Source organism: Hippocampus guttulatus, chromosome 16 (assembly GCF_054856545.1).
Source record: "Hippocampus guttulatus isolate MCC_2025c chromosome 16, RoL_Hgut_1.0, whole genome shotgun sequence".
Classification (NCBI taxonomy): Eukaryota; Metazoa; Chordata; class Actinopteri; order Syngnathiformes; family Syngnathidae; genus Hippocampus; species Hippocampus guttulatus.
The window spans coordinates 2818402-2842329 of record NC_141276.1 but is presented as its reverse complement, the minus strand read 5'-3'; the positions used below and the strand labels follow the sequence as shown (position 1 = coordinate 2842329).

The window sequence follows — 23928 nt, the reverse complement described above, 5'->3', positions numbered from 1 at the left end:
AAATTGTCCAATGGAAATCAGAAAAAATGTATATTTTTTTTTGCCCTGTACAAACAGCAAAGCTAAAACTAACTTTCACAGACACAATATTTTTATGACCCAAAAAATCCCCAACACTCCTTTTCCCCATCCTATTCAAGTTGTACCAGCATCGTTAAGTCTTTTTCACGGTGTGTTGCACAAAAATGTGTGCAGCTCTTCTTTGGTTGCCCAGCTCCTCATATCCCAAAGTCAGCCTTGAGGTATTTCAATCAGCACATTTGTGAGGAATGTTCCAAACCGTTTTATGGTTTTTAAATTCTCCCCGTTTGTCCAGTTCTTCTCATTCATCAAATGTCTTCCAGACTCAATTAGTATCATACAGGAAGAACATTGTCGCTGCTCTCAAAGTTGCCTGGACAAGGTGCCTCATTTTGAACAGCAGGTGCAGAGTTGGTGTGGTCACTCAGTGTGGGCGAAGCATCCAAACGCGGTGAGAGGATGTGATACGGAAGCTCCACAGACTGACGGACACTCTCTTCATATGATGGAGGTGGCTGTGAAGAATGTTGGACAATAAGAGACCACAGATGAACAGTTTGTGGGCAAAATAAATTGGAGCAGCTCTCTTGGACACTGCTTGTGTGCTGGCTTTAATTATGTGCCTTTTTCTCATTACCTTGTTTGCTCAAGTGAGTCAAATGTTCAGCGAAAGATCAACACTGTAAAACCTTGAAACGTGGCCGTCGGCAATGAGCGTCGGATGAGCTAATAGCATGTTTTGCGTCTTGGGCCCCGAATGCAATCTGTTTTCAAATGAGCTCTGATTGTCGTGGATACAATACTTTATGATTATCGGCCTTTTGAAAGCCCAAGCTCAGGGCCTGCCATATAAGCGTCATGATTAGTATAATGGTGGGGCAACTTCATCTTGATTTCCAATTTGTAACATAAAATGTGAAATAAGACTCCATCGTCATCCAGCAAGCATGCCTGCATCGAGTTGTACGCATCCTACCTCCGTCTCAATGGGCCCATTGAGGCCAAAGCGGTCTGCAATCATCATGTGGATCTGTCTCTGGCGATCCTTTTTTCGGACACTTTCGTAGGAGGGCAGCCGAGGCAGGGGGGCCTCCAGAGAGGGCAGACTGTAGCTGGAGGGCAGGCCGACATAAAACAGCTGACTCCCCTGCACATATTGTCACACGCGGGCCATAAAACACAGTGAGGTCGTTATTCGGGAACAGAGACACAGACACGTGTTGTCATGTGCCAATGATTGTCCAGGTAATGCTTTACAGCCATTTTTAACCAAACCACAACGCGTTTGTGTTTTGGAAACCTTATTATGAATAATGAGTCTATCCAGGGAATATGATAATTGTATTGTTTCAAAAGTGCATACAGAGTGTATACTATGAGGAAGATTGGCTCGTGATCATTTAGTCGGCTTCCGTGCAAAAAGTAATGCAATGCGATCAATAGCAACAGGTGCATGTATTTTTCCTTTATTTAATGAATTCTTTGACAATTGTAAGCCGGACCCGTAAGCCATATTCACAGAAATGGCCACAATGTTTGTTGATTGTCTTATACTTCAAGGTTCACATTTTATTTATTTTTTTAAAATTATGTTCCTAAGGCTATTTATTTTTTTTTAAATTATGTTCCTAAGGCAGCGTCCCTGGGTAATGCTGAAAATAAACTGAACACGACACACATTCACTCGCCTAACAAGATCCAATACAAGAGCTAGATTAAAATTGCACTTCTGCAAATAATGCCGTTCAGTTTTGACGGATGCACTTGCACGATGCTTCTTCGAACAATACTTCATCACATGTGACAAATGTTGTGCAAATCCCAATTAACTTCTCATGTGTTCACATGTATAAAGTCCGCGCCATGGCTCGCTTACATCAGTGACGCTGGCATCCGGAAAGCGCGTCTGCTCTAAACAAGGTGATCCCACCAGTGTCTGTCTGCTGCTGTAGAACTGAGGAGGGGCATCCTGTAAAACAAGAAACGATAGAAGCATGTGAGGAAAAAAAAGGAAAAACATCTGTCAGCCAATAAGTTGACTAAGCACCCCCAAATGTCAGAGTTTTGTTCCTTTTGGCCTGATTTTCATGCCTTGTTTAATCACTGTGGGCACTAGCCGCTTTAGCAATACCATAAATTATCTCATCTATAAGACCACCACCCTCTGAATTCCATGCCCCCTCCCATTCCCACCCCCTTTTACATCACAACCTGTCAACGTCTCGCTATATGAAGTGTTGGCATCTTTTGAGGGGGGAAAAAAAATCCTGCGAGGAAAACGAGGTAATTGTCTTGTGTCTAAATGAGTCTCCTTTGTGTAGGGAACAATATGGCGTCCTACTGTGTCATCGGAGTCCCTAGGCAACAAACCACACAGTGTGGCCTTTTCAGCATCTCTTCATTCCCCTTTTAACTGCGGTAGGTACCGCTTAACGAGCACACTCCACTACACATTATGACCATGTATGTCATTTAGGGGAGCAAAGTCAATTTGTTGTCTGGCTAAATTTAGCAGGATGTTAAAATCTGAACACAAGTGGAGTTTTTTTTTTCATGTGATAAATTCCGGGTTGCGTGGAATTATTAAACTTTTCCCAAGCCATGATGCACAATGGCATCACTTATATTTTCAGGGATGCACGCAAATGAGCTTTGCCATAGCCTTCAAATCATTCCGGTGAGACCAAGATGACACAAAAAAACTTAATGTCAGGGGTCATTTTCCCTCACTGGCTCATAATTTTAAGAGGCAAAAACGGGAAAGAGAGAAAAAAAAAAGCAGAGTTGTCCTTTTGTCTCAGCCATTGACTCAGCTTGTGTGAAAAAGCACAACCGTGTAAAATCAGCACTGAAGTCGGGGGAGGATCCCAAGGGCAGTGTGCCTTTTTCACCGACGCAAACTCAAAAGGAGACCTATTGTCTCCTTGCGTCCCCAACACCCACAGTAGGATCTGTCCACTATTCATGGTGCAAACTGAAGCAGGGGAAGGTATGTGACGATGAAGTCGAAGACATGGAAATGTGCCACAGCGACACAATGAACAAGTTCATTTGCATTTGTTTCCCCCTGTCCGGTCTTCACTCTTCTAAAACAGCAAAACGCCAAATTAAATCCAATAACTGCATCGTGGTTCTTCGGTCGCATTTAAATACCGCCCGCAAGTTATTCTAAATGATGTCAAGTGTTTGGCGCACAGGATGGGGATGGACTCTTGACCGGGCTATGTGTTCTCTTATCAACCACATGTGGCCAAAGCCTCAGTTCAACTCAGTTTGTTCTTGGTGAAACGCTCTGTTAGTTCTTTGGTGCGTTTAAACGCTGTCTCCAGTAAAACTGTAACTAAACAGAGTTTCCTGTCAGTTGTGGTGAGGGAGCTATGAGTCATGTGACTCATGCCCCTGCAATAAGAAGATAACGGTCAAACTTCACCCTGAAGTGAGGAAGAAGTCAGGAAGAGGAAGCAGAAAGAATGAAAGCGTAACCTCTTTGGCGCGTTTACATTGCGCCGGCGCTATCACTGGCAGCTTTACAAATTCCATATCTTAAGTTGAAACAAACACTGAACAAAAATACAAATGCGTACATGCCATTGCCGTTTGAACTTTTGAACCCTTTTTTTTTTAATTACATCAATGCAAAAATAGCTCTGCTGTGAGTGCCACATTTATCATTGTCAATGCAATTGGCTGTGGCAAATCCAATAAAAGACAACGATCATATCAGGTTTAATATAAAACTTATCACACTGCGCTGCAAATTGAATGTGACACTTGCTAATTGCGACATCCTTAGATCACATGGTGTGTTCGGGCTTGGCTTTTAGCAGTTTCAAATCGAAACAAAACATGCAGACCACTTCATAAGCCCACTCAGCACAAAAGGGCCTTTATTTTCTTTTTTCTTGTTGCTCCAAGAGCTTACCGTATCTGCATGCGGCCCCTGATAGGAGCACAATCTGCAGCACTGAGGATCCTTGCGGTAAATGATGGACAGGAGCACCGCAATCACAACAAAAAACACCAGGGAGGAAACTGCGTGACAACGGGAGAAAAGAAAGGGTTCATCTCAGATAAGCAGGACTCTAGTTTCTTGCTTTACTCCCTTAAAACCACTTGCGAAAGACCAACGATATAAAAAAGAAAAAACAATGCTTTCACAATACTTGAAATAAAATAAAGTTGACCCAATTGGAATTGAATTGATTGAAAGCCTGTTTATATACGATACTTGAACATTGTATTTTCTGTGATGTACCTGCCAATGAAGAACCGTTACAGTTGGATAGTCAAGGCGAATAAAAGGATAGCACACCACATCAAACACAACACCTTTTTATGCGGCCCATAAAGCAAATACAATATGTCCACTTCATGTTTCTTCTGAAGTGTCGGCAGAAAGAAATGTTCAAATTTTCCTCACTGAAACTGGCTTGACGAGCATTTCAACTGGTTTTACAAGCATTTATTTTCACCAAGCTTTTACTTTGACGATTCACAAAATCCCTTCCCATTGTCCATGATATTGGATTTGAAATGAAATGAATTGTAAACATGTATAATAATAACAGGATCAAGTGATTATACAGTTGTATGAGGGAAAGTTTAACACCCCTGCTAGTGTTCTTACACATAAAAAAAAAGTAAACCATCAGTGCTAATTCATTCAAGAAATATAATGGCATCTCTTGTTCCACCGAGAGCTATTATATGAAATAATGTAAACTTGATCGCAATGCAACAAAGGGAAAAAGATTGTTTGAAAACAAAAGAAGCGTTTACTCACAACAAGCAGCGACCACGGTGAGTTGATCCGATGTCATCTGAAAGGAGGGAATGGTTGGATTTGCGGTTGCGGACATTTCTGCCGTGTAAACACTTAATGTTGCTTTCTGAGAAGTCCCCGAACCCATCAGGTTGAACACCAAAGCTGTCATCTTCTTAAATGTGTGCGTCCGTACAGCCACAAAGCTTCGGAGCCCTTCCACATGGTGTAATCCAACAGGCTGACAGTCCACATGCACTCTGCAAACGGGATCCCCGAGTGTCCGGCAGTCTGTAAACACACCACCGCGTTTATGAGCCGGTGAAGGCGCCCTGACGTCACCGGGCAGCGGTCAGATTTACGGAGAGCTTACTGGTTGGTTAACTCCAAGAAGAAAACAAAGTACATCTGCGAACGTTTGACATGTTCAACACATGCCAAAAGTTATTACTTTGACGTTTCAAATGTAATCGTGAGATTATTGTCATTCATGTTACTTCCACGGAGGCATCCCAACTCGGAGGTCTGAATGCTTGAAGTGGTTTCCTGTTACCCTAGAAACCGGGGGTCCCGCATTGAGATGATTTGTTTAACTCACACCAGAGGCCAAAGTGTGGAATTGGTAATCATGGCTCTGCAATTTAACAAAATCTAAGATGCTGCATTGGTAATTGTGCCTCATATTTATGGTAGTGTTTTGTAATGGCAAGATGTAATATGCTCATATTTCTTTGTCTTTCCCATTAACTCCAAATTAATTCAAATAAATGTGATTACAATTGGCTTTATATGCATATAGTCAAATGGCAGGATGTCTTGGACCTTACAAATGAGACTTTTCCATATTGAATATCTCACACATTAATGGGTGTGCATATAACAACATTACGCAGCTCTGGCGAAGATTATATGGTCACTTATTATTTAATCTGTTTGAGAGGCTGGCCGCTGAAGTACTCAGCCTGGAGTTGGGATTATGAGTTTATGTAAATCTGCCCTTGAGTTTCTTTTCAACTGGTTAACTGCACCATTGCAAAATGCAAATAATTAAATATAACGTGAACTGTATTAATCTGCCAAAATTTAGCACACATATGGAAATTGTGAAGCAAGCTGCCAATCCATAAAAAATCCATAAAAGAGAAAAAGGGGAAAAATGCCTTCATAATCTCCAACAATACAATACTTAGGACCGGTGATGAAGTAAAAATACTTAATTACTGCTCCCCACCAGCATCTTTACTGTTTTGGGGCATTATGAATTCAAGTATTATAAATCTGAAATAAGATATTTTTACATTCTACACAAGATACCTCTACTTGCATGGAAGCAGCCTACCAAGTGTGGCAACTTTTTACACCTCAATTTAGGACATTTTGCTAGGACAGAGGACTTAACGTTTTTCAGGACATATTCATTTTGCGTAAGTGTTCTAATTAACCGTAAGTGGAGCAGCCAAGGACGAATTCCCGAGTGAACTGAACGGTCGTCAATTTGAGGAGAGCGGAGGCGCGCGACGCTTGGCGTGCGCGCGCTTCACCGACGAGGCGATCCAGGCTCTACTTCAAGTTAACAAGCCGAAGGAAAAAAATGGTGGCCAGCGCGAGAGTGCAGAAGCTCCTCCGACGATACAAACTCGCGATTGCCGCCGCCATAACCATCCTCCTCATCCAAGGTCTCGTCGTGTGGAGCCTGAAAAGTCTGGAAGAGGGCGAGACGCAGGTGAGCAACGATCCACTCGTTCTTTTACCGGGATGACGCGGATTTCCGCTCGGTTTATTTGGAGCCGCTAACCGCTTAGCTTAGCTCCGTGTCACTTTAGATGGGGCAGAGCTAGCCGAGAAGGGGCTTCGCTGGGACTCGATCGAAGCAGCCTTGACTGTCACTAGACTGATCGTACTTGGCAATTCACAAACCAAACATAACTCTTAAAAAAGACCAATGATATGTTGGCTGACCAGCATTGTTTGGTCATACACTTGAACAGTCCCTGTGTCCGATGTACTTGTGGAGAAAAGACGATCGCGCTGCAACGCATACATTTTTCTTGTAATGTAGCATATGATGCGTCTGCTTCACTTTTCGGGGTTCGAATCTCGTCTTCGGTCTGACTTTGTGGCGTTTGCATGCAATTCTCTGCGTGCTCGCTTGGGTTGTCATCCCCCATTGCAAAACATGCATAGTCGGTTTTTGGAAGACTCCCAAACCGCGTCTCCAATTTCACCTAATTGAGCCGCATTTATTTTAATACAATACAATACATGCTGATTTATATAGCGCTTTCACAACAGCGGCAGCTGTAACAAAGCGCTTAACAAAACAGTTAACATAAAGTAAAATACGGTAATAAACACAACACATAACATAAAACACGGACAGTCGTGCAGTCCTAACCACTTTTCCGTCACACGCTTTGTTGTTTGAAGCAGTTTGAGATGAAAGAGGAGAGAATCAAAGTCAATGCCATTGTCGTGCAGAACAAGTATATTGTTTTTTCAGTAGATGATAAAAGGTACAATGAATCTGTGTGTACATCATTTTGTGCATAAAGTGAGACATTATTACTTGACTATTACACTTTTTGTGAGATCTTTGTTTAGTGGTGTGCCATGAGATTTTTGTAATGTTTAATATGCGCAATGTCAAAATAAAACCTTGCTCTTAACTGTCCATCGGTGTGTCCACCTGCGATTGGCTGGTGACCAGTCCAGGGTGTACACCGCCTCTTGCACAAAGTCAGATGGGATAGCCACAAGCTCCCCCGTGACTTTAATGAGGATAAACCGTAGAGAAAGTGCGTGGATGCATGGATTATTATACTCATTATAATCCCTCAAATGAAAATTAAACACATACTTTGCATATTTATGTCGCACAGCGCATAGAGATTCAGATGGGTGCATGCAAGGTCAAATGTCAGAGTGGAAAGGGTGCAAAAAGTGCCGCCAGTCGTCATAGAGCAGACTAGCATCGCTCCAACAATTTGAACCCATGACCCTCTTAATTCCAAAGCCCAAATTCTAACAGATGAAATGCTTTTAATTTTAAATGCACCTCGTTGTGGCATTTTGGGCATGTTTTGTGTGTTGGTTAATGTTACCTGACACCTGAGGTGAAAGGCAACTAAACATCTTTGAATGATGAAAAGTTTGTGTTTTGCATGTGATTTGACATTCTGTTGGATTTTTTGGGTTTTAGCCAAATTAAGCAGCCCTGATCAAGACTTGTGCAGTCCTTTTTGGTTTTCTGATCTGTCATACTAAATTGGTCACTTTACTCCATCTCGTACATGCCGCAGGATCACACACAGCAATGCTCGTTTGAACACTCAAATTTCAGGACGAAGAATTCAAAATTAAATCCCGCTCTGTAAATCCCCCAAAATGGGTGGGTTGAACTCGAAAGCTTTTTGGTCTTTGCATCGACTTGCTTTTTTCGTAATCTAATTATGCGGCGACGTGCCCGTCAATTTTAAGCACACCCTAATAACACCGAGTCATCACAATGTGTTCTATGAAAAGCTTCCACATAAAAGGGGAAGGACTGAAAAGACCGAAAAGTCGTTATCAGCGAGAACTTTACACTCGGAACGGCCGCCCGCTTCATAGAATGGCGATGCTGATATACTTTTCCTCCCCATTAATTGGAAAGCAAAGTCTGACGAGCCTGGCTTTGAATTAGAACTTTTTGTCCGATGGTGTTAATTAAAAGCTGTGCAAATGCCTGATAAGGAAAAGTGAAACGTTAGCTACATGAGGATGTTCGTCTTTAGTGAGACGACATTTGCTCGGAAAGTGTGTCACACATTTATTAGCACTAATAAGTCTTTTTCTCGGATACAGCGTCAAGCCAACAAAACAAAATGTAAACTCTAATTAAACGATGTCATTTCCACTCTTTGTTCGTCTTAATGTCGTCAACTCTTCATCTGATACTTGTTACTAGGCAGAATTGTTCTTGTATGTTCCTTGCTGCTGTCGTGACGGCTTTCAGGGAGGCGGCGATTGTAAGCGGCAGTGCTGTTTTGGTTGGCAAGCAGTTTACAGGCCGACTGGTGTGAAACGCAAGAAAAAAGTGAGGGTCAAACTGCCAAACTCACCGAATGATAGAATACATGTCCAATCATGCACATCATTCACACTGTATATACGCGGGTGTCTTTGAATGTCTGTCGGGCGGTGGAGCTCCTTGATTATTATTTTCAAGCTGTTCCGATCTTTGAGGTTTGGATGCCGTTTTTCCTGCGTGTGTGGAATGCGCGCGAAGACGTCACCAGCGCCATGTTTTTCCCCCCTGCAATCTTTGCCACGGGGTGGGCTGGCTCAGCTTTCTGCAGTGATTCATTGGGCTTGTTATGTCTCTCACTGTGCCTATCTCCCCAAATGTTTGTGCAGATTAGCTTCCAAAAACAACAAGGACAGAAAAAAAATGATCAACCGAGATAAAAATATATCTTTGCGGCGAAGCGTAATGTGGTCTTTTAAGGTTTACTGGTATCATCAAAATTGATGCGCAAAAGGTTTGATTTTGTATGTTATGGTTTCCCTCTGTCACTCACTCTCAGCTTTCCTCCATAGAAAAAAACAAGACGCTCTAAACTGCCCGACAACAACAGCCAGGACCAGAAGAGGGATGCCGCGCTATTAGAAAGACATAACCCGGTGTCTGGGAGTAACAAGGGCAGATGGAAGGGCAGGCTGGAAAGGACAGGAGGCACAGCAACCAGCGCGCTAAGAAAAGGCAACAGCCGAAGACAAGGAAAGCCGGCGATCAGGCTTAAGAAACCCCTCGAGCAGGGCCAAACGGGCACCGGATTGGACGGCGTTGCGCCACATGACCCGTCAAGTAACTTGAGCGATCTGCGAGGTGGTGCCGATGGCTTGATGGCAGCCCGGTTACCCGCTGCCGCCTTACCGGGGGAGCCGGGCAGCGTGGACGGGGCACACCAATCCCCCAATGGTGATTTTGAGGCCAAATGTCAGATCAAAGGCAAGGATGCGTGGTCCGCCCTGCATCGTGCCGGCTCACAGCAGTGTCGCCAGGACATCGCCAACATGGTGTGCATGCATCAGGCCGGGCAGCTCATGCCGGATGCCCTTCCGCAATTCTGCCCCCACCTCGGTGAGAACACCGCCACACGATGCACACATATCTGAGTCAGTGTGCGTGTTATGCAGGCTACCCGCTTCACACCTTTTGTATTCATCAACAGCTGATATAAGGCTCGCCCTCTGTTTTTTTTAGCCCCAGGCCTTAAAAAAAAAAAAGTGTTGTTTTTTTTTTCTTCCTTCATCAGGTGTATCAAGTGCAGTTCAGTCACTTGGCGAGCTGGACAACAGCCCGGCCAAGGTAGAGGACCCTGTCCGTGTGGTTTTTGTCTTGATGGTCCACGGCCGCTCCGTACGGCAGCTCAAGCGTCTCATTAAAGCCATATACCACTCGGATCACTTCTACTACATCCACGTAGACAAGGTAAGAAGGCGGAGTCTGTCACCATTCTTATGAAGCAGTCGGAAAATGATTCTTCTGGTCTAGTTTAGATTTGATTTTTGTTACCCTTTTTTTTGCGGGGGGAGGCTGTTGGATGCCCCGAGCTTAAAAAAAAAAAAAGTGTTTACTTGTCCGCTGGTGTGATGTAGGCTACATTTATCCTACAGTTCTAACAGCATGGTTGAGGGGATTAGAATAAAGCAAAGTTATTCTTAGCAGCTGGAATTAGTGGACTCCACCATCACGTGCCGTTGGAATTCAACCTGCTGCTGAGACTTTGCATTTATGTCGGTTGCGGTACGAGTATTTTCTTTTAAATGGATCGAGGGCAAAGGATATCTGCAGTATTTGTTTGTGGTGTTTTTAGACTATCTTGACTAATCTGGTTGTGTCCCCAAATGATTCATTCCTGTCAACTGCTTATCACACCAGAAACTTTAATTAGGTGTGTTGGTCTGGAAACAAGTCGCCGTTGATTCAGCAAATGCAAGTCCCAACGTGATTTATTTTTTCCCCGTGACTCATGCAGTTTTACGATAGTTGTAGTGGTTCCGCATGCATCGATGTTCCCCCTCGATTGCGTAATCTCTGTTGAGCAGTTTCTCCCGAGTATGATTTCTGATGATTTATCCTACTGTCACTTTGCCAAGAAAATGTTTGCTACTATTTTTATAGATTTCTGAATTTTTTTTTATAGCTCTTTGATTCATGCTTTAGTGTTGTGACATTTCATTCTCATTCCGCGTGTGTGTGTGTGTATCATTTTGCCGTGGTACCACACCAACACATGACGTGTTAACATGAACCAGCTTGCCTTTCGTGTGCTTGTCACCCGAAAAAAATTTTTTTTTAAATCCTTGTTTCCACTTTTGACCTCATGCTCCTAACCCTTCCAGCGGTCGGGCTACATGCATCGCCAAGTCCTCCAAATAGCTCAGCAGTACCCAAATATTCGTGCCACGCCCTGGAGGATGGTGACCATCTGGGGTGGTGCCAGCCTGCTGAAAGCGTACTTGCGCAGCATGACGGACCTCCTCTCCGTGATGGACTGGAAGTGGGACTTTTTCATCAACCTCAGCGGCACAGACTTCCCCACCAGGTTGGTCAGCCAAATTTATAGAAACAATGTCGACCACACATAACCTCCCTCATATCGATGAGAGCAAGTCTCCATAAAGCTTTGTGGAGTTCGCTCAATCTTTTTGGCATCATTTCCTCATCTATCCGCCTCATTCATAAATCACCATTTTGGGTGCGACATCACGATTGTGATTCAACTTCTCATTTTGGAATACGCGATTAAGCAAAAGACACGTTCAGCAGAATTTTGGGGAAAGTCATCCACGGGACTAACGATAAATGTACTCATCCTCTGATGTACAGTTTGAATGAAAAAGTTGTTCCTTACATAAATGTATAATCACCAGGGCATTCCAAAGAATCTTTTTTTTTTTTAATGTGGTTTCCTCACTTAACACTCCCCTTGCTTTTTCTGTTACGCAACAGGACTAATGATGAGCTGGTGGCCTTTTTATCACAACACAGAGACAAGAACTTCCTCAAGTCCCATGGCAGAGAGAACGCCAGGTGAGGCTGCTTGGTGTAAAATACATTTAAAAAAAAAAAAAAAACCCATCAGTTTAAGCCGCAAATTTGAATTGAAAATTGTGTGTGGGTTGTTTTTTTTTAAAGATTATGGTTTTGTAAATGTAGTCACATTTTTCTTAATTAGTCATCACATGAATGCAACAGACAATAAAGTGTAACCTTTGCAAAGAACTAAACAAAATGTAACCAGGGGGGGAAAAAAAATGGAGCTAATAAAAGTCAGCGGCAATTACAGTATGTAACCATGCCGGCACACTGGTTTAGCTTGGATTTCAAGAGTGACGACAAACTCGCATGACATTTTCTGCTGTTGGTCTACAATCGGTGATGAGCTGCAGCCTGATGAGATGAGCTCCTCCCTTTTCATAGCCGCATAGTAAGATCCCAAGGGCAAGTTAGGATAGTCAGCAAGCAGTTCAGTTCATCTCCTTCAATATGAAGCACCTTCTGAGCAGTTGACACGACTGATGGCGCTAATCAATGGGCAACAAAAAAAATCCTTTCACCCTGGCGTTCACAAACCTGTGGTCAAGCCATCTTGGAAAATGCTTCCCCAATCAATCGGTGCTACTTGCTTTGTGTTCAAGGTTCATTAAGAAGCAGGGCCTCGATCGCCTGTTCCACGAGTGTGACAACCACATGTGGCGCCTGGGAGAGCGCAACATCCCGCAGGGCCTGGAAGTGTCAGGCGGCTCGGATTGGTTTGCACTCACCCGCCGCTTTGTGGAGTATGTCATCAATTCCCAGGACGAGCTGGTGTCGGGGCTGAAGCAGTTCTATTCCTATACCCTGCTCCCCGCTGAGGTGAGTCGGCCAGAGGTGGGCCCTCACGGTCCGATGCGGCTCTGCCTCCGCCTCGCTCGGCATCAAGATAATGTGGCACTCCACTGTGAATTGCGCACGGGGAAAAAAAAAGGAAGCTTCGCTTGTGTCCTCTGTCCATGCACTTTTATTCTCAGAAGTATTGTTATGTGATTGATCTTGCATACATGTAGCGGTGTGTCCATGTCGTTCTTGAAACTAATCTAACAGGAAGTGTCGTGGGAAATCCTGAAGGTGAAGTCCCATATCATGTTCGAACTCAGCTTTAATGCCTGAATGTTTTCAAAGTAAAACCCGCTTTCTGCTCTCTTGACAGTCTTTCTTCCACACCGTGCTGGGAAACAGTCACATGTGCGACAGCCTGGTGGACAACAACCTTCGTGTGACCAACTGGAATCGTAAACTGGGCTGTAAATGCCAGTACAAGCACATTGTGGATTGGTGTGGCTGCTCCCCCAATGACTTCAAACCCCAAGATCTCATTCGCATCCAGGTGAGTGAGTCAGCCCAAGACAAAACGGCATTGACGTGCTTTGTTTCCACTGATTGTCTTCTTCTTTTTTTTTTTTTTTTTTTTTTAACCACAGCAATTGTCCCGACCGACATTCTTTGCACGCAAATTTGAGGCTTCGGTAAACCAGGAAGCCATTGACATCCTGGACACCCACCTGTATGGCCAGTATGCACCAGGAACTGTTGCCATTAAGGCGTACTGGGAGAACCAGTTTGAGCAGATGGATGGCGTGGGCTCGCTCACTGACGTGGCACTCACCGCTCACGCTTCTTTGTTTCGACTGGGCCTGAAAAGTCTTGCGACACCTCAGGGCGGAAAAGAGGCCTGCAGGTCCGGAAAACTTTTGGAGTTCTAAAGTGATTCAGATGTTTTGTTTTTAACTTAAAATTATTTGTTTTTTTAGTTTGCCATCTAGATAACACAATGTCCCGTCCCCTCCCATCGAGACAGGTTTGAACCTATTGGCTACCCTTCGTCAGTGCACTTGTACTTCTATGATGACCGCTTTCAAGGGTACTTGATACGACAGGAGGTTCAAGCTGCGGGAACAAAGGTCAAGGAGTCAATCGAGATGTGGGCTGTGCCCCAGGCGGCATTGGTGCTTGAGAAAAATCTGAAGGAGTTTGAAAGGCTCAAAAACATTGAGGTGAGCACACTAAGGGGATTCGCGTCAGATGGATTCAACGCTGTTCTTTTCGGATCTTATTACTTCACAAAAAAAAAAAAGGAATACTAACATGAAGTATGCTCTCCTTTGATGCTTTTCCCGAACAGATCGGCACAGAATGGGATCCGAAGGAAAGAGTATTTCGTAATTTTGGCGGGATCATCGGACCTTTGGATGAACCGCTTGCAGTTCAGAAATGGGCCCGAGGACCCAACCTCACAGCCACTATTGTGTGGATTGACCCGGCCCAGGTGGTGGCGGCTTCCTACGACATTACAGTGGATGCAGACGCAGAATACACCCAGTACAAGCCACCGCTGCAGCGCCCCCTACGGCCTGGCGTTTGGATGGTACGTGTCTTGAAACAGTGGGAGCACGTGGCCCAAGTTCATTTTCTCGTCATGCCTTTGAGCTTCAAAGATAAGGAGCCGCTGCGCAAAGGTGAGGCTTATTTTTATTTTATTTTTAAAAAATTATTATTAGTTGATGTTTATTGGGCTCAAATCAAATCCCACAAATAGCCAAATCTAAATAACTCATGTGCACATCCCAGTCAAGATGAAAGTATCCAATATTTTGTGACAAAGGCTTTGCGTTTGGAAAAGCTGGCAGACACGATGTTCAGGTGTAGTGAAGACTGAAGTTCAAAGCAGAACCACAAGATGGCAGAATATTCTTTCCGGGAGCAGTTTATTATTCCCGAAGATCCAGCTAGTGTTTAGGAAGGCTTAGAAATGTCCTCCCAGTTTTCAGTTTTTTCACAGTTCCATTCATCCATCTATTTTCTATACTACTTGCCCTGGTAATGGGAAAGCTAACTTTGGCGGAACGTAGACGACACAGTGGAGTGGTTGCCAGTTACCCTCAGGGAATGTCTGGAGATGCAATCGCATTCAGCAGTCACTTTGTGGAAACTGAAGGCACGCCATACTCCACGATCAGGGACTGCATGAAATTCCACGTCGTTGATCTTCATCACAATACCCGAAAATGAAGAAATGCATTCCTATAAGGAGATTGTTCTGGATTGTTGTTCATCTCATGGCATTTGACTGCGGTTGATCCTTTTTAGTACATTTTCAGCACCCATCAAAATAAAATAATTGTCATTGTCCTTTCTATGTCTGTCCACATGAATGCCTGCCCACAGACAAGGACAGTTGGCTCCACGCAGGTCCGCCGGGAAATTTGTATCTGGAGCAGAGCTTCCAGCAGTTGAGTTCCATCCTGAAGCTGCCGCCTCAAAAGCCCGCCATGCTGGAAGCGCAACGCAACGCCAAGTTGGTGGGCCCGCCCCTCGAAGCGTGGGTCGACCGCAGTGTGGCGAACTTCTGGGTTATCGGGGACATGTGCGCCACGCAGACTTCATCCTGCACCGCCTTGGAGCCGTGCTGCAAAACGACGTGGAGCTCCCTGTCCCCGGACCCCAAGTCTGAACTGGGCCCAGTTAAAAGTGACGGGAGAATCAGGTAGCCCCGGTGGGGTGGGGGTGGGGGTGGGGGGGGGGCTGTTACAGGAAGAGGATGCCTGTGCCGGAGGCTTCAAGCAGCAACGAGAGCTCCGGGCGAACCTTTGCGCGTGGGAGGCGTTTTGGCTCCAAGCTCAAGGCCACAAAAACAACATGACATCTTGCACTGAAGAGTCACAACGTTCTCGGTAAAAATGACTTGCGAGAGGTGAATGCTGGAAATTTGCACATTGACGATTGCGAGCCCAGGGAGCTTTCTTCGGTTTGCAGGATGGTATGAATGCCTGATGCATTTTTTTTTTTTTTAATTCCTTGCTGACAAACGGCGATGGTTCTGAGACCAGAAGGCGAATGAAACATCGCCCTTCACAAATGGTCAGTTTTTCTCGACTTGGGGGTCAGGATGCAGTTTGAGCTCAACCACAGTCTTCTTGCCCCGTTTTTGTTCTCATCTGGAGACAGGAACAAAACTTGAGGGTCGTGTTATGCTTATTTTGAAGCATTTTATATCGGAAACGTGGAACGGTCGCAGTGCACGATACCGTTGCGCAAAATTCAGTTGATTACGTTGTGATGGCAAAAGTTGTGGGACACTCACGACGCAAGTATTGATTCCTTGTCTCACTCATCTGTTTGTTTGCTTTGCTAAATATTCGTTTTACACATGTAGACATGTTCTAACATTTCAAAAGGTATTTGGTGTGAATGCTAAAAACCTTCTTTGTGGTCCCAGAAAGTGTCTGGAAAGGCGGCAGATGCCTTCATTCAATGTCCCCATAATCCGAAAACGTGGGTTGATCTCTTCTATAACCACTGCTTCTAATTTTGAAGCCAATGTAGGAAGAGAATTTCAAAGTCTTGTTACACTTCGCGACGCCCGTGCATTGGTTGAACACTTCAAGTCCTCTGACCAGAAAGGATAAACACTGTATGCTTTTATTTTTTGTGTTTTTTAGAATTCTCGAAAGATAAATCGAAGCTGCCTTTATTTGATTGAGATGACTTGTTTACTGCAGGTTAAAGGGTCCCAAGATGTGCAATTTCTGCCTGCCCGGTCTGCATCTTAGTTTGCAATTTTAACACATGTAATGTGTTCTTTTTGTTGTTGTTGTTGTTGTTATTCTTAAAAATGGTGTTTTTCAAGTGACCTTGTATACCTTGCACAGTGCAGTTGCTTCAGTGAAGCCCCATGTCTGTAAAAAGAGAACTGCAGATGTTATTTTTTATACTGTGTACTGTTTGAGAACAAGTGTGTCAATGCGTCTTTTCAATTTTAAACTAGTATCAAAACTTGTGGTTTTAGCTACTTCGATTTTATTTCCTGGTCAGTGATGGAGAGGTTGAGTTTTCCGTCCTTGCTGCTTTGGTACTCTAAGGAGGTCTTCGGGGTGGGCTCGTGTACACCGTGGGTCTCCAACAAGTCAATAAAAAGGACACAGATATCCATGTTTGGGCTGCTTTGTTTTATAAAAATCTCTTGGATATTTGCCGCCCCCCCCCCCCCTTGCAAAACATTTTGCACTCCATTTTCCTGTTAGATTAGTCACCTGCACGAAATCATAAAATAATTTAGTATAAATGCGATAATGTTTCACAATGAATCCAAGCAAGTGAATGTGTTCATCTGCTGCATTCATTAGGGCTATTATGAGCGTCATTATGTCCCTCGTCAATGGCCCCGACAATTCAGATAGATGGCATGCTCTGAAGGAATCTAATCTTGCGTTGCCATGGAAACATCCAGCTTCTAAGCTGCTGAGAATGCGAAATGAACCTGAACTCTGTATATGAAGTCATCTTTTCGCCAAAGGCTTGCTGGTGGTAAAATGTGAGTTGGTTTGGAAGCGTGAGCTGCACAAAGTGGCTGGGGAGAGGGAAGCCTGGACTTCCCGAGTCAAGCCGCTGCCCCCCGCGACCTGACCCCTGATAAGCAGAGGAAGATGGATGGATGGATGGAGTAGTAAGAGTGCATTAAGTCAGTAAAGTCCCTACTAATGGCCCAAATACCAAATGTGCGCCTCAACAACAACAAAAAAAGATCTTCCTGCCCAGTTTATAAAATGGAAAAGCCCACTCTCGCACCAGGGCAATTTCATCTCCGGGTCCTTCACCTCCACCACCGTGGGCATCACTTTCACAGTGAGCGCACTTCCTGCCACGCACTCACTCAACCAAGAGTTTGTTTTGCAAGATTCACCTCCCACCCTCACACAAGCTGCTACATTCATCTGAGTGATGAGAAGGACAGGGCTTCACGGCAGGCTGTCTGGACTCAAGTTATGACATAACAGAAGCCGTTTTTTTGGGGGGGGGGGGGGTATCTTTCAATTCACTGTAGAGTGCTTGAGTCTCTTAAGTGAATGCAGAAATGGACCAGTCATTGTAAGAAGCTTCATCTACTCTCTGCATTCATTACTGTTCTCAATATCCTGTTGGGGGGGGGGGGGGTCTTGGCGAAAGGTTGGTTATTAAGGATAATTATGCTGCTGTCATGATTTCCCGATTGTGATGAGGGCTGCAAGAGTGAACGGCGTGGAAGCAGTCTGTTGGCTTGTGGGTGGTGGCTGCAGTGCCGTTTTCAACAAGGATGAGATGCTTTGTGACGTGGGGGGGGGGGCAGACGAGCGGCTTGGCTCAGTGTCGTGGATGATGTGGTAACTTGGCTTTGTGTCACTGCGTTTATAGCGCAGCATGGCGGGGTGGGGGGAGAATGTCAATAATGGGCTTTGGCTTTTAGACAAGCTTGAAGGTGCTTGATGTGTATCTCCAGCTTCAAGGGCAATGATTGGACCTATAAATGTGTCGTTGCAATATTTGTGTGTTGTATTTGCTTCACGTTTGCGTAAGAAAAATTGTAAATATCTGCCAACCAGTCATTACAAGGTAAATATATACCAAAGATCCAAAGCTAGAGCTGTAATGAAAATGCTTTTCTAATGCAGGTGTCCCCAGAACTTGTTTGGCCCACGGACCGGTTTATGTCAGACAATATTTTCAGGGACCGGCATTTAAGGTGTGGCGGATTAATACAACAAAATAATATGGTATGAGCTGCATGAAAACTGTGGTGTTTTCGAAATATAATAATAAACACAAGGAGCGTCTAATCTGGCCGCAACACTCTGATCGCTATAGTAACGTGTAATGCCTTCAAAATACGATACAACACAAATTCAAAGTGCATGAAAATGACGACTCACCACAGTCCCGAGCTTGATTTTCTGCAACCAGACGGTCCCATCTCGGGGTAATAGGAGACAATGACAGCTCAAGTGTGTGGTTTGTGTCCAGTCTACTTTGTAATTTTGTTTTAGTCGCCGTTGCTGCAGAAACTCCACACCTTACACAGGTAGGATGTCAGAAATAGCAACAGTGCTATTGTGATGATCTCAGAGTATTCAGCCATAACTTTAATCCAGTTGTCTCGAATGTACTTTTAAAGCCGCCGTCATTTGCGATCTCCAGCAGTTTTTTAAACTCATTTTTCTAGCTCCAACGTTTTGTTTTTAGCGTAATCGGTCACGTGACCGAGAAGCGTGGCTTGACGGGGGTCAAGCGTAACACAGACGAATGTAATGGAGAATCCGGTATTTTTTCAAAATAAAACATCTTTCGTATTCCGAAATAAATAAAACGGAATTAAGGCAAGTTCTTTCTGTGCGGCCCGGTACCAAATGCCCCGCGGACCGGTCCGCGGACCGGCGGTTGGGGACCACTGTTCTAATGGACACTGACACGTATAAAACATGAAGGGAATACCTTTGTGAATGCAGTTTCTTGTTTGCACAAGTGCATCTAATGTCGTAACCGACGACCATCTGCTGGTATTTTGCTGCATAAATATTTGTCAGCTTTGACATTTAAAGATCACGGACTTCTCTTCATACTGACTCGCATTTGGTGGCACATCTCACGAAATGTTAACAGCAAGAGTTTACGGGAACCGTTGCTGATGTTTATCCAATATTGATCAAACAGCATTTAGGTGTGTTGTGGAATATCTTCAGAGGTTTTATTTTTAGTCTACTCTTTTTCATGTGGAATGAAACCAGTCAGTTCCAAAATCACTCAATCAGCGCCGTCAGTGTTGCCAACTACTTTTCAGAAGATGCTCCACAACTGAAGATGCTCCACAACTGTCTATTTGTTGATTTAAAATCCATTATTTTAGATTACCGTACTTTTATTGTCGCATTTTTAGTTGGAAATGTAATATGAAATGCATTAAGTGAATTAAACAATTCTCAATGTACTTTTGCAGCGTGATGGTCTGGCCCTATGTTTTCTCAGTGCATTTCTCGGATTCTAGGGTGCGATAAAATGCAACCAAAGTGCTAATTTGGTATCAGTGTTTTTTATGACGAACGATAGGGGGAGCCAAACACTGTAGGGAAATGCGTACATATTGAATTGTTAAATTGACCCTTGTTGAAAAGATTTGATACGTACGACATGTTAATTAAGCAACCGAGTCTTTTTAAATAGAATCTGTTCTTAACGAGAGCAAATGTTGGCGGTTGGTTGTCTGTTAAGAATAAGAGAGAGGGAAATGATTCAGGGCAGAAATAACCAATGAAAGATGGTAACTGTGACGTCTTCACTGTGGTCATGAATGAAATGTTCGAACACAAGGGGCGTTCAAATGAATTAGGTAAAAAATAAAACGGGTTATTGTATGCGCTTTATACGGTATGGACAACACCTGTGGCACGAATGAGTCATCTATCCTCTCATCTGACCCCTTCAGTTGTTTTGGGTACAATATAAGCCTCGGGGCTGTACCAAATGATTTATCACTCATGAAACACACGTTCACGCACGTGCGTGCGCGCACTCGCACGCTGGCGCCGCGCACACTTAGTCAATTCATATCGTCTGCCCACGCCAGGATGCAAAGCAGAGAAATGTTTCCGCCCGTGTGTCATCTTCCGCTCTCATAACTGCTCGATGCTTCTGAATTAGCCACTTCGCGTTTTCCCCCCCTTGCATTTATTCTCTTTTTATTTATTTCATTTTTGGGGGGTAACTCAACCCTGAAGCGTTTTCCATTTTTTCCCCTCCTGGTGATCATCATTTTTGGGACCGCACACCATGCGAGCAAAAGGGCTGGAGACTGGCGGAGACTCAGACTGAGATCTACACTCAACATATACACCGATCCACACACAACACTGTGTGCGTCCTTACTGGACTACATATCGGACGAGAGTGGCTTTGGCTCCGTGAACGCATCATTTGCCAACGCGATGTCCATCAGGAAGGCACCGTTGACGCGAAAGCAGTCTAGAAACGGCACGTCCAAATATGTGTTGGAGCGGTGCGCTTCTGTTAACGAGTATTATGATATTGCATTCAAGGTGTGTATTTTTCCGAATGTCATCTAGATGTATTGCGGTATAGTGGTCACAAAGTGTATAGAAGCTTAGACGTGGTGTGTTTGTGTCTTGTTTTAGTGCAGACCCAAAGTTTGAAATTGGCATTTCTCGCAAGCTAGCGGAAGACTGCAAAGCTTCCCTTTGTCCACATGTGCCGATGCAAATATTTGTTGAGGGTGTACTTGTTGCACCCCTCCCATTCCCAAAAGCAGGAAAGACACACCTGTTACTGTCGAGATGCTCAAACAATAGCAGAGTTGAGTTAAATTGCACCGAGCAATTACCGCGGTGAGTTGAAGTGAATCAGCACTTGCATTGGGGACTTCATTGAACACACGCGGATAAGGGGAAGTTAACGAGGCGTTTTGTTGTCGCTCCAGCTGCAGAGCGTCATCATGAGAGATGTTTGCATTTTCCCCTCCCCTCTAGCAAATAAGGAAACCAATATATCGGGGGGGGGGGGGGGCCCTCTTAAGTGAATGTATGATTTAATTCAATTCTACTCCATTGTCCAAACTATTAATTGTAAACGGATAGCCCTCGGCCATTTGTCTTTGGGCAGGTAGACACTGCACTGAATTGGGCAGAATCTGACTATAAAACATCCAATCCGCCTGACAGTGTCACATGTCGATGACATCTCAGAGCAGTCTTGGTATTTCCAAAGCCGCTCATCCTGGAGTTGTTGTGCAATGGCACAACACAAAATGACTCATGAAACCCTCCATGTTCATTTCCTCCGCAGAGGAATCGCAGTTGTTATCAAAAGCATTGTTGCGTTTAATTGGAACCTCACCTTTGTGCCCCCCCCCCCCCCATCCTGCTCTCTGCTCACGGCTTTTGTTCTAATCGATAGGTGATGCTGTTGGGAGACTCCTCCGTGGGAAAGACGTGCATCTTGCTGCGATTTAAAGACGGGGCATTTGTGGGAGGCAACTTTATTGCCACCGTTGGAATAGACTTTAGGGTGAGAGCTATCCTGTTTGGGAAAAAAAAAAAAAAAAACAACGCCTACTTTTCCTCACATTTGTCTCCTATTGCTGTTACTCTGACAACTGGAAAGCAAAGAGCGAGCCACTCTTGAGCGTGCCAATTATCACCCTCGCTTCCATCAGCGTGTGACGGTAACGCCGAATGTACAAATCCTGGCAGCAGGCAGCCAGTGGCGTTCTCAGCCCACTTGCGCTGCTAGGATCCGCCGGCTGCGCCTTACATGGATGCACGCCCACATCCTCGTCTCCTTTGCTCAGTGCTGGTGACGCTCCGAACTCATCCTACCGCCTGACCTCGAGCAACAAAGAGGCATTATTTTGTATTCACCAGCAAATTTCCCCCGTAAAACCTCAGGGTGGCTCAGGACGCACTCGCTGCACAGTTGTTTTGGAATCTGAATCACCGCTCTGTCGGCATAAACACAAAAGTGGTCTTTTAATAGTGTACCCGCTTAACCTTTTTGTTTCATCCAATCAACGCAAAACACTCCGGCTAATGGCGAGACAACTACGGGTGGTTTGGGACGGAAATTGTGTTGCATTAGCCAGAGTGATGTATTGTCTGGACCGAGGGAGACATTAGGGAGCGTAATGATTGCCTGTCCGATAGAGCTTTGCCGATCCTCTCCGCTGAGGACAATTTGTTTTTTTCCACCACTCGAGGCTATGCAACAGGTCCTGTGTTCAGGATCCATCGACAAGCAAAGTGAGACTGAAGAAAGCCATGCGTCCGCCGCCGCCGCCGCACTGTTCATTCGCTGTCGTGAATAGTCCGCTTCAGGCTCGTCGCGGCTGTGAAAGCGGCTGGAAAACGGAGTGAGCCGAGCCAAACAGTTGAGTGCCGGGGTTGTTATTTGTGCATGAAAAGGCAGGCAGTGCTGTTGTCAGCTTGGAACATGGCTGGTCTATTTTCAGCAGGCTTCCTTGGAGCGGTTACTCAGCTTGCAGGCTCCTCTCACATCATAATTGGGGGGGGGGGGGGGGGGATAGAAAGCCATGGCAACTAATGCAGGGTTGAACCATGGCCATTCTTCCATAGCACAGTAGTCACCAGGTTGCTGCCTCTGTGAGATCTGAACATATCTTGAGGGCCCCCCCCGCCCCCCATCCTACGCAACTCTGTTTTTCACACACACATATTTTGGATTCACACTTCCCTTATCTGTGAATTGCTTTCTGGTGGAAGGTTATTGTTGTGGAAAGGTGAGCAAAGCACAATGTCCTGACTGCACATGGCCGCAGGGCCTGAGAAGACTTTCAGGACGCTGTTTTGTTTTATTTCAAGTGAGTGCGCGTTCATTTTTCGATCCGGTGGTCCGAAGAGTGCTATGGCGCTGTGAAATTTGCTGTCGCTAAACAAAGTAAAATGAGCAAAATAATTTTGGGGTGTGATTCTCCCACAAAAGGGTACCAATGATGACGACCCGCCTACAGCAATCATATTTTTAGTCTTGTACAAAGAACAGTTGAAATGGCAGTTAAGACGTCAACTAAATAATTTATGTAGGTGACAGTAGGATTCCCAAACGGATCAATTCTATTTCAGTGCTTTCCTATGGAACAGGGTTATTCTAAAAAACAAACAAACAAACAAACAGACAGCTTTACGGTATTTTTTTTAACATTATATCGTAAAAACTGCTGTCAAGATTTAAATGTTCTCTCTTGCAATATTCAGTATTTTATTTGGCTTTTGGCTGGAGTGGCTCGCAACTGCTTTCGACCAAACTTTGCTCAGGAAATCATATTTCCGCCTTGCGAGTTAGCAGGAAATGAACAGTAGGAGTCGGTTGATATTTAGCCCATTGTCCTCTCACTGACGCTGTTGCGTGCGGATTATTATTATTTTTTTCGCAATTAACTTTCCCTGGCAGCATTTACAAGCCACTTGTAGTTGTCTCTTTTCTTTAGCCACATGATGCACCTTTGTGCTTTTTTAGTCCCCTCAAATTGGAGGTCATTCATTTCCTCATACCAACAAGCATGTAACTGCACGTCTCACAGCTCTTCTTGCTTTGTGCCCCTTAGAATAAAGTGGTCGACGTCGACAACCTGAAAGTCAAACTCCAGGTGAGCGAGTGCGCCTTCCCTTTCCCGTATTTTGCAGCACGCGTGTATCAACCCGTGCAGTCCGACGGATGATGTGGCGGACTCATCTGCGAGTGTTTACAAATTGAATGGACTACGACCGTGTTTCTTCGCACAAAG

At 44.6% G+C, this 23928-nt stretch overlaps 3 protein-coding genes across 3 annotated transcripts in view; 2 read left to right on the top strand and 1 right to left on the bottom strand.

Moving 5' to 3' along the window:
- Nucleotides 1-15: 15 nt before the first annotated feature.
- LOC147192478 (uncharacterized) lies at nt 16-6303 on the bottom strand. The gene is made up of 5 exons (XM_086133248.1): nt 4805-6303; nt 3944-4053; nt 1898-1990; nt 998-1168; nt 16-536 (listed from the first exon to the last, which is right to left on the bottom strand). The coding sequence occupies exons 1-5, from the start codon at nt 4953-4955 to the stop codon at nt 357-359; spliced, it is 705 nt and encodes a 234-aa protein (XP_085989374.1). The 5' UTR covers nt 4956-6303; the 3' UTR covers nt 16-356.
- xylt2 (xylosyltransferase II) lies at nt 6302-16799 on the top strand. Its single transcript, XM_086133246.1, has 11 exons — nt 6302-6506; nt 9362-9905; nt 10081-10256; nt 11171-11373; nt 11781-11861; nt 12470-12686; nt 13021-13197; nt 13292-13548; nt 13669-13864; nt 13993-14326; nt 15036-16799. Exons 1-11 carry the CDS (start codon nt 6375-6377, stop codon nt 15356-15358), a joined length of 2640 nt encoding a protein of 879 aa, XP_085989372.1. The 5' UTR covers nt 6302-6374; the 3' UTR covers nt 15359-16799.
- A 3427-nt stretch (nt 16800-20226) lies between these two features.
- Nucleotides 20227-23928, top strand: part of LOC147192476 (ras-related protein Rab-37) — a 9097-nt gene continuing 5395 nt past the window's right edge. Inside the window, exons 1-3 of the mRNA XM_086133632.1 lie at nt 20227-20710; nt 21585-21695; nt 23749-23790. Of these exons, the coding sequence (XP_085989758.1) occupies nt 20600-20710; nt 21585-21695; nt 23749-23790 (264 nt within the window). The 5' untranslated portion in view covers nt 20227-20599. The remainder of the gene's footprint in view (nt 20711-21584; nt 21696-23748; nt 23791-23928) is intronic.

What these genes read in the sequence shown, in the direction of transcription:
- LOC147192478 (XM_086133248.1), bottom strand. Translation starts at nt 4,955, where the DNA reads ATGACAGCTTTGGTGTTCAACCTGATGGGTTCGGGGACTTCTCAGAAA. An exon ending in AGGGGCCGCATGCAGATACG is followed by an intron (nt 1,991 to 3,943) that starts GTAAGCTCTTGG and finishes CTTGTTTTACAG; the next exon opens with GATGCCCCTCCTCAGTTCTA. An exon ending in CGGATGCCAGCGTCACTGAT is followed by an intron (nt 1,169 to 1,897) that starts GTAAGCGAGCCA and finishes CAATATGTGCAG; the next exon opens with GGGAGTCAGCTGTTTTATGT.
- xylt2 (XM_086133246.1), top strand. Translation starts at nt 6,375, where the DNA reads ATGGTGGCCAGCGCGAGAGTGCAGAAGCTCCTCCGACGATACAAACTC. An exon ending in GCAATTCTGCCCCCACCTCG is followed by an intron (nt 9,906 to 10,080) that starts GTGAGAACACCG and finishes TTCCTTCATCAG; the next exon opens with GTGTATCAAGTGCAGTTCAG. An exon ending in AAGATCTCATTCGCATCCAG is followed by an intron (nt 13,198 to 13,291) that starts GTGAGTGAGTCA and finishes TTTTAACCACAG; the next exon opens with CAATTGTCCCGACCGACATT.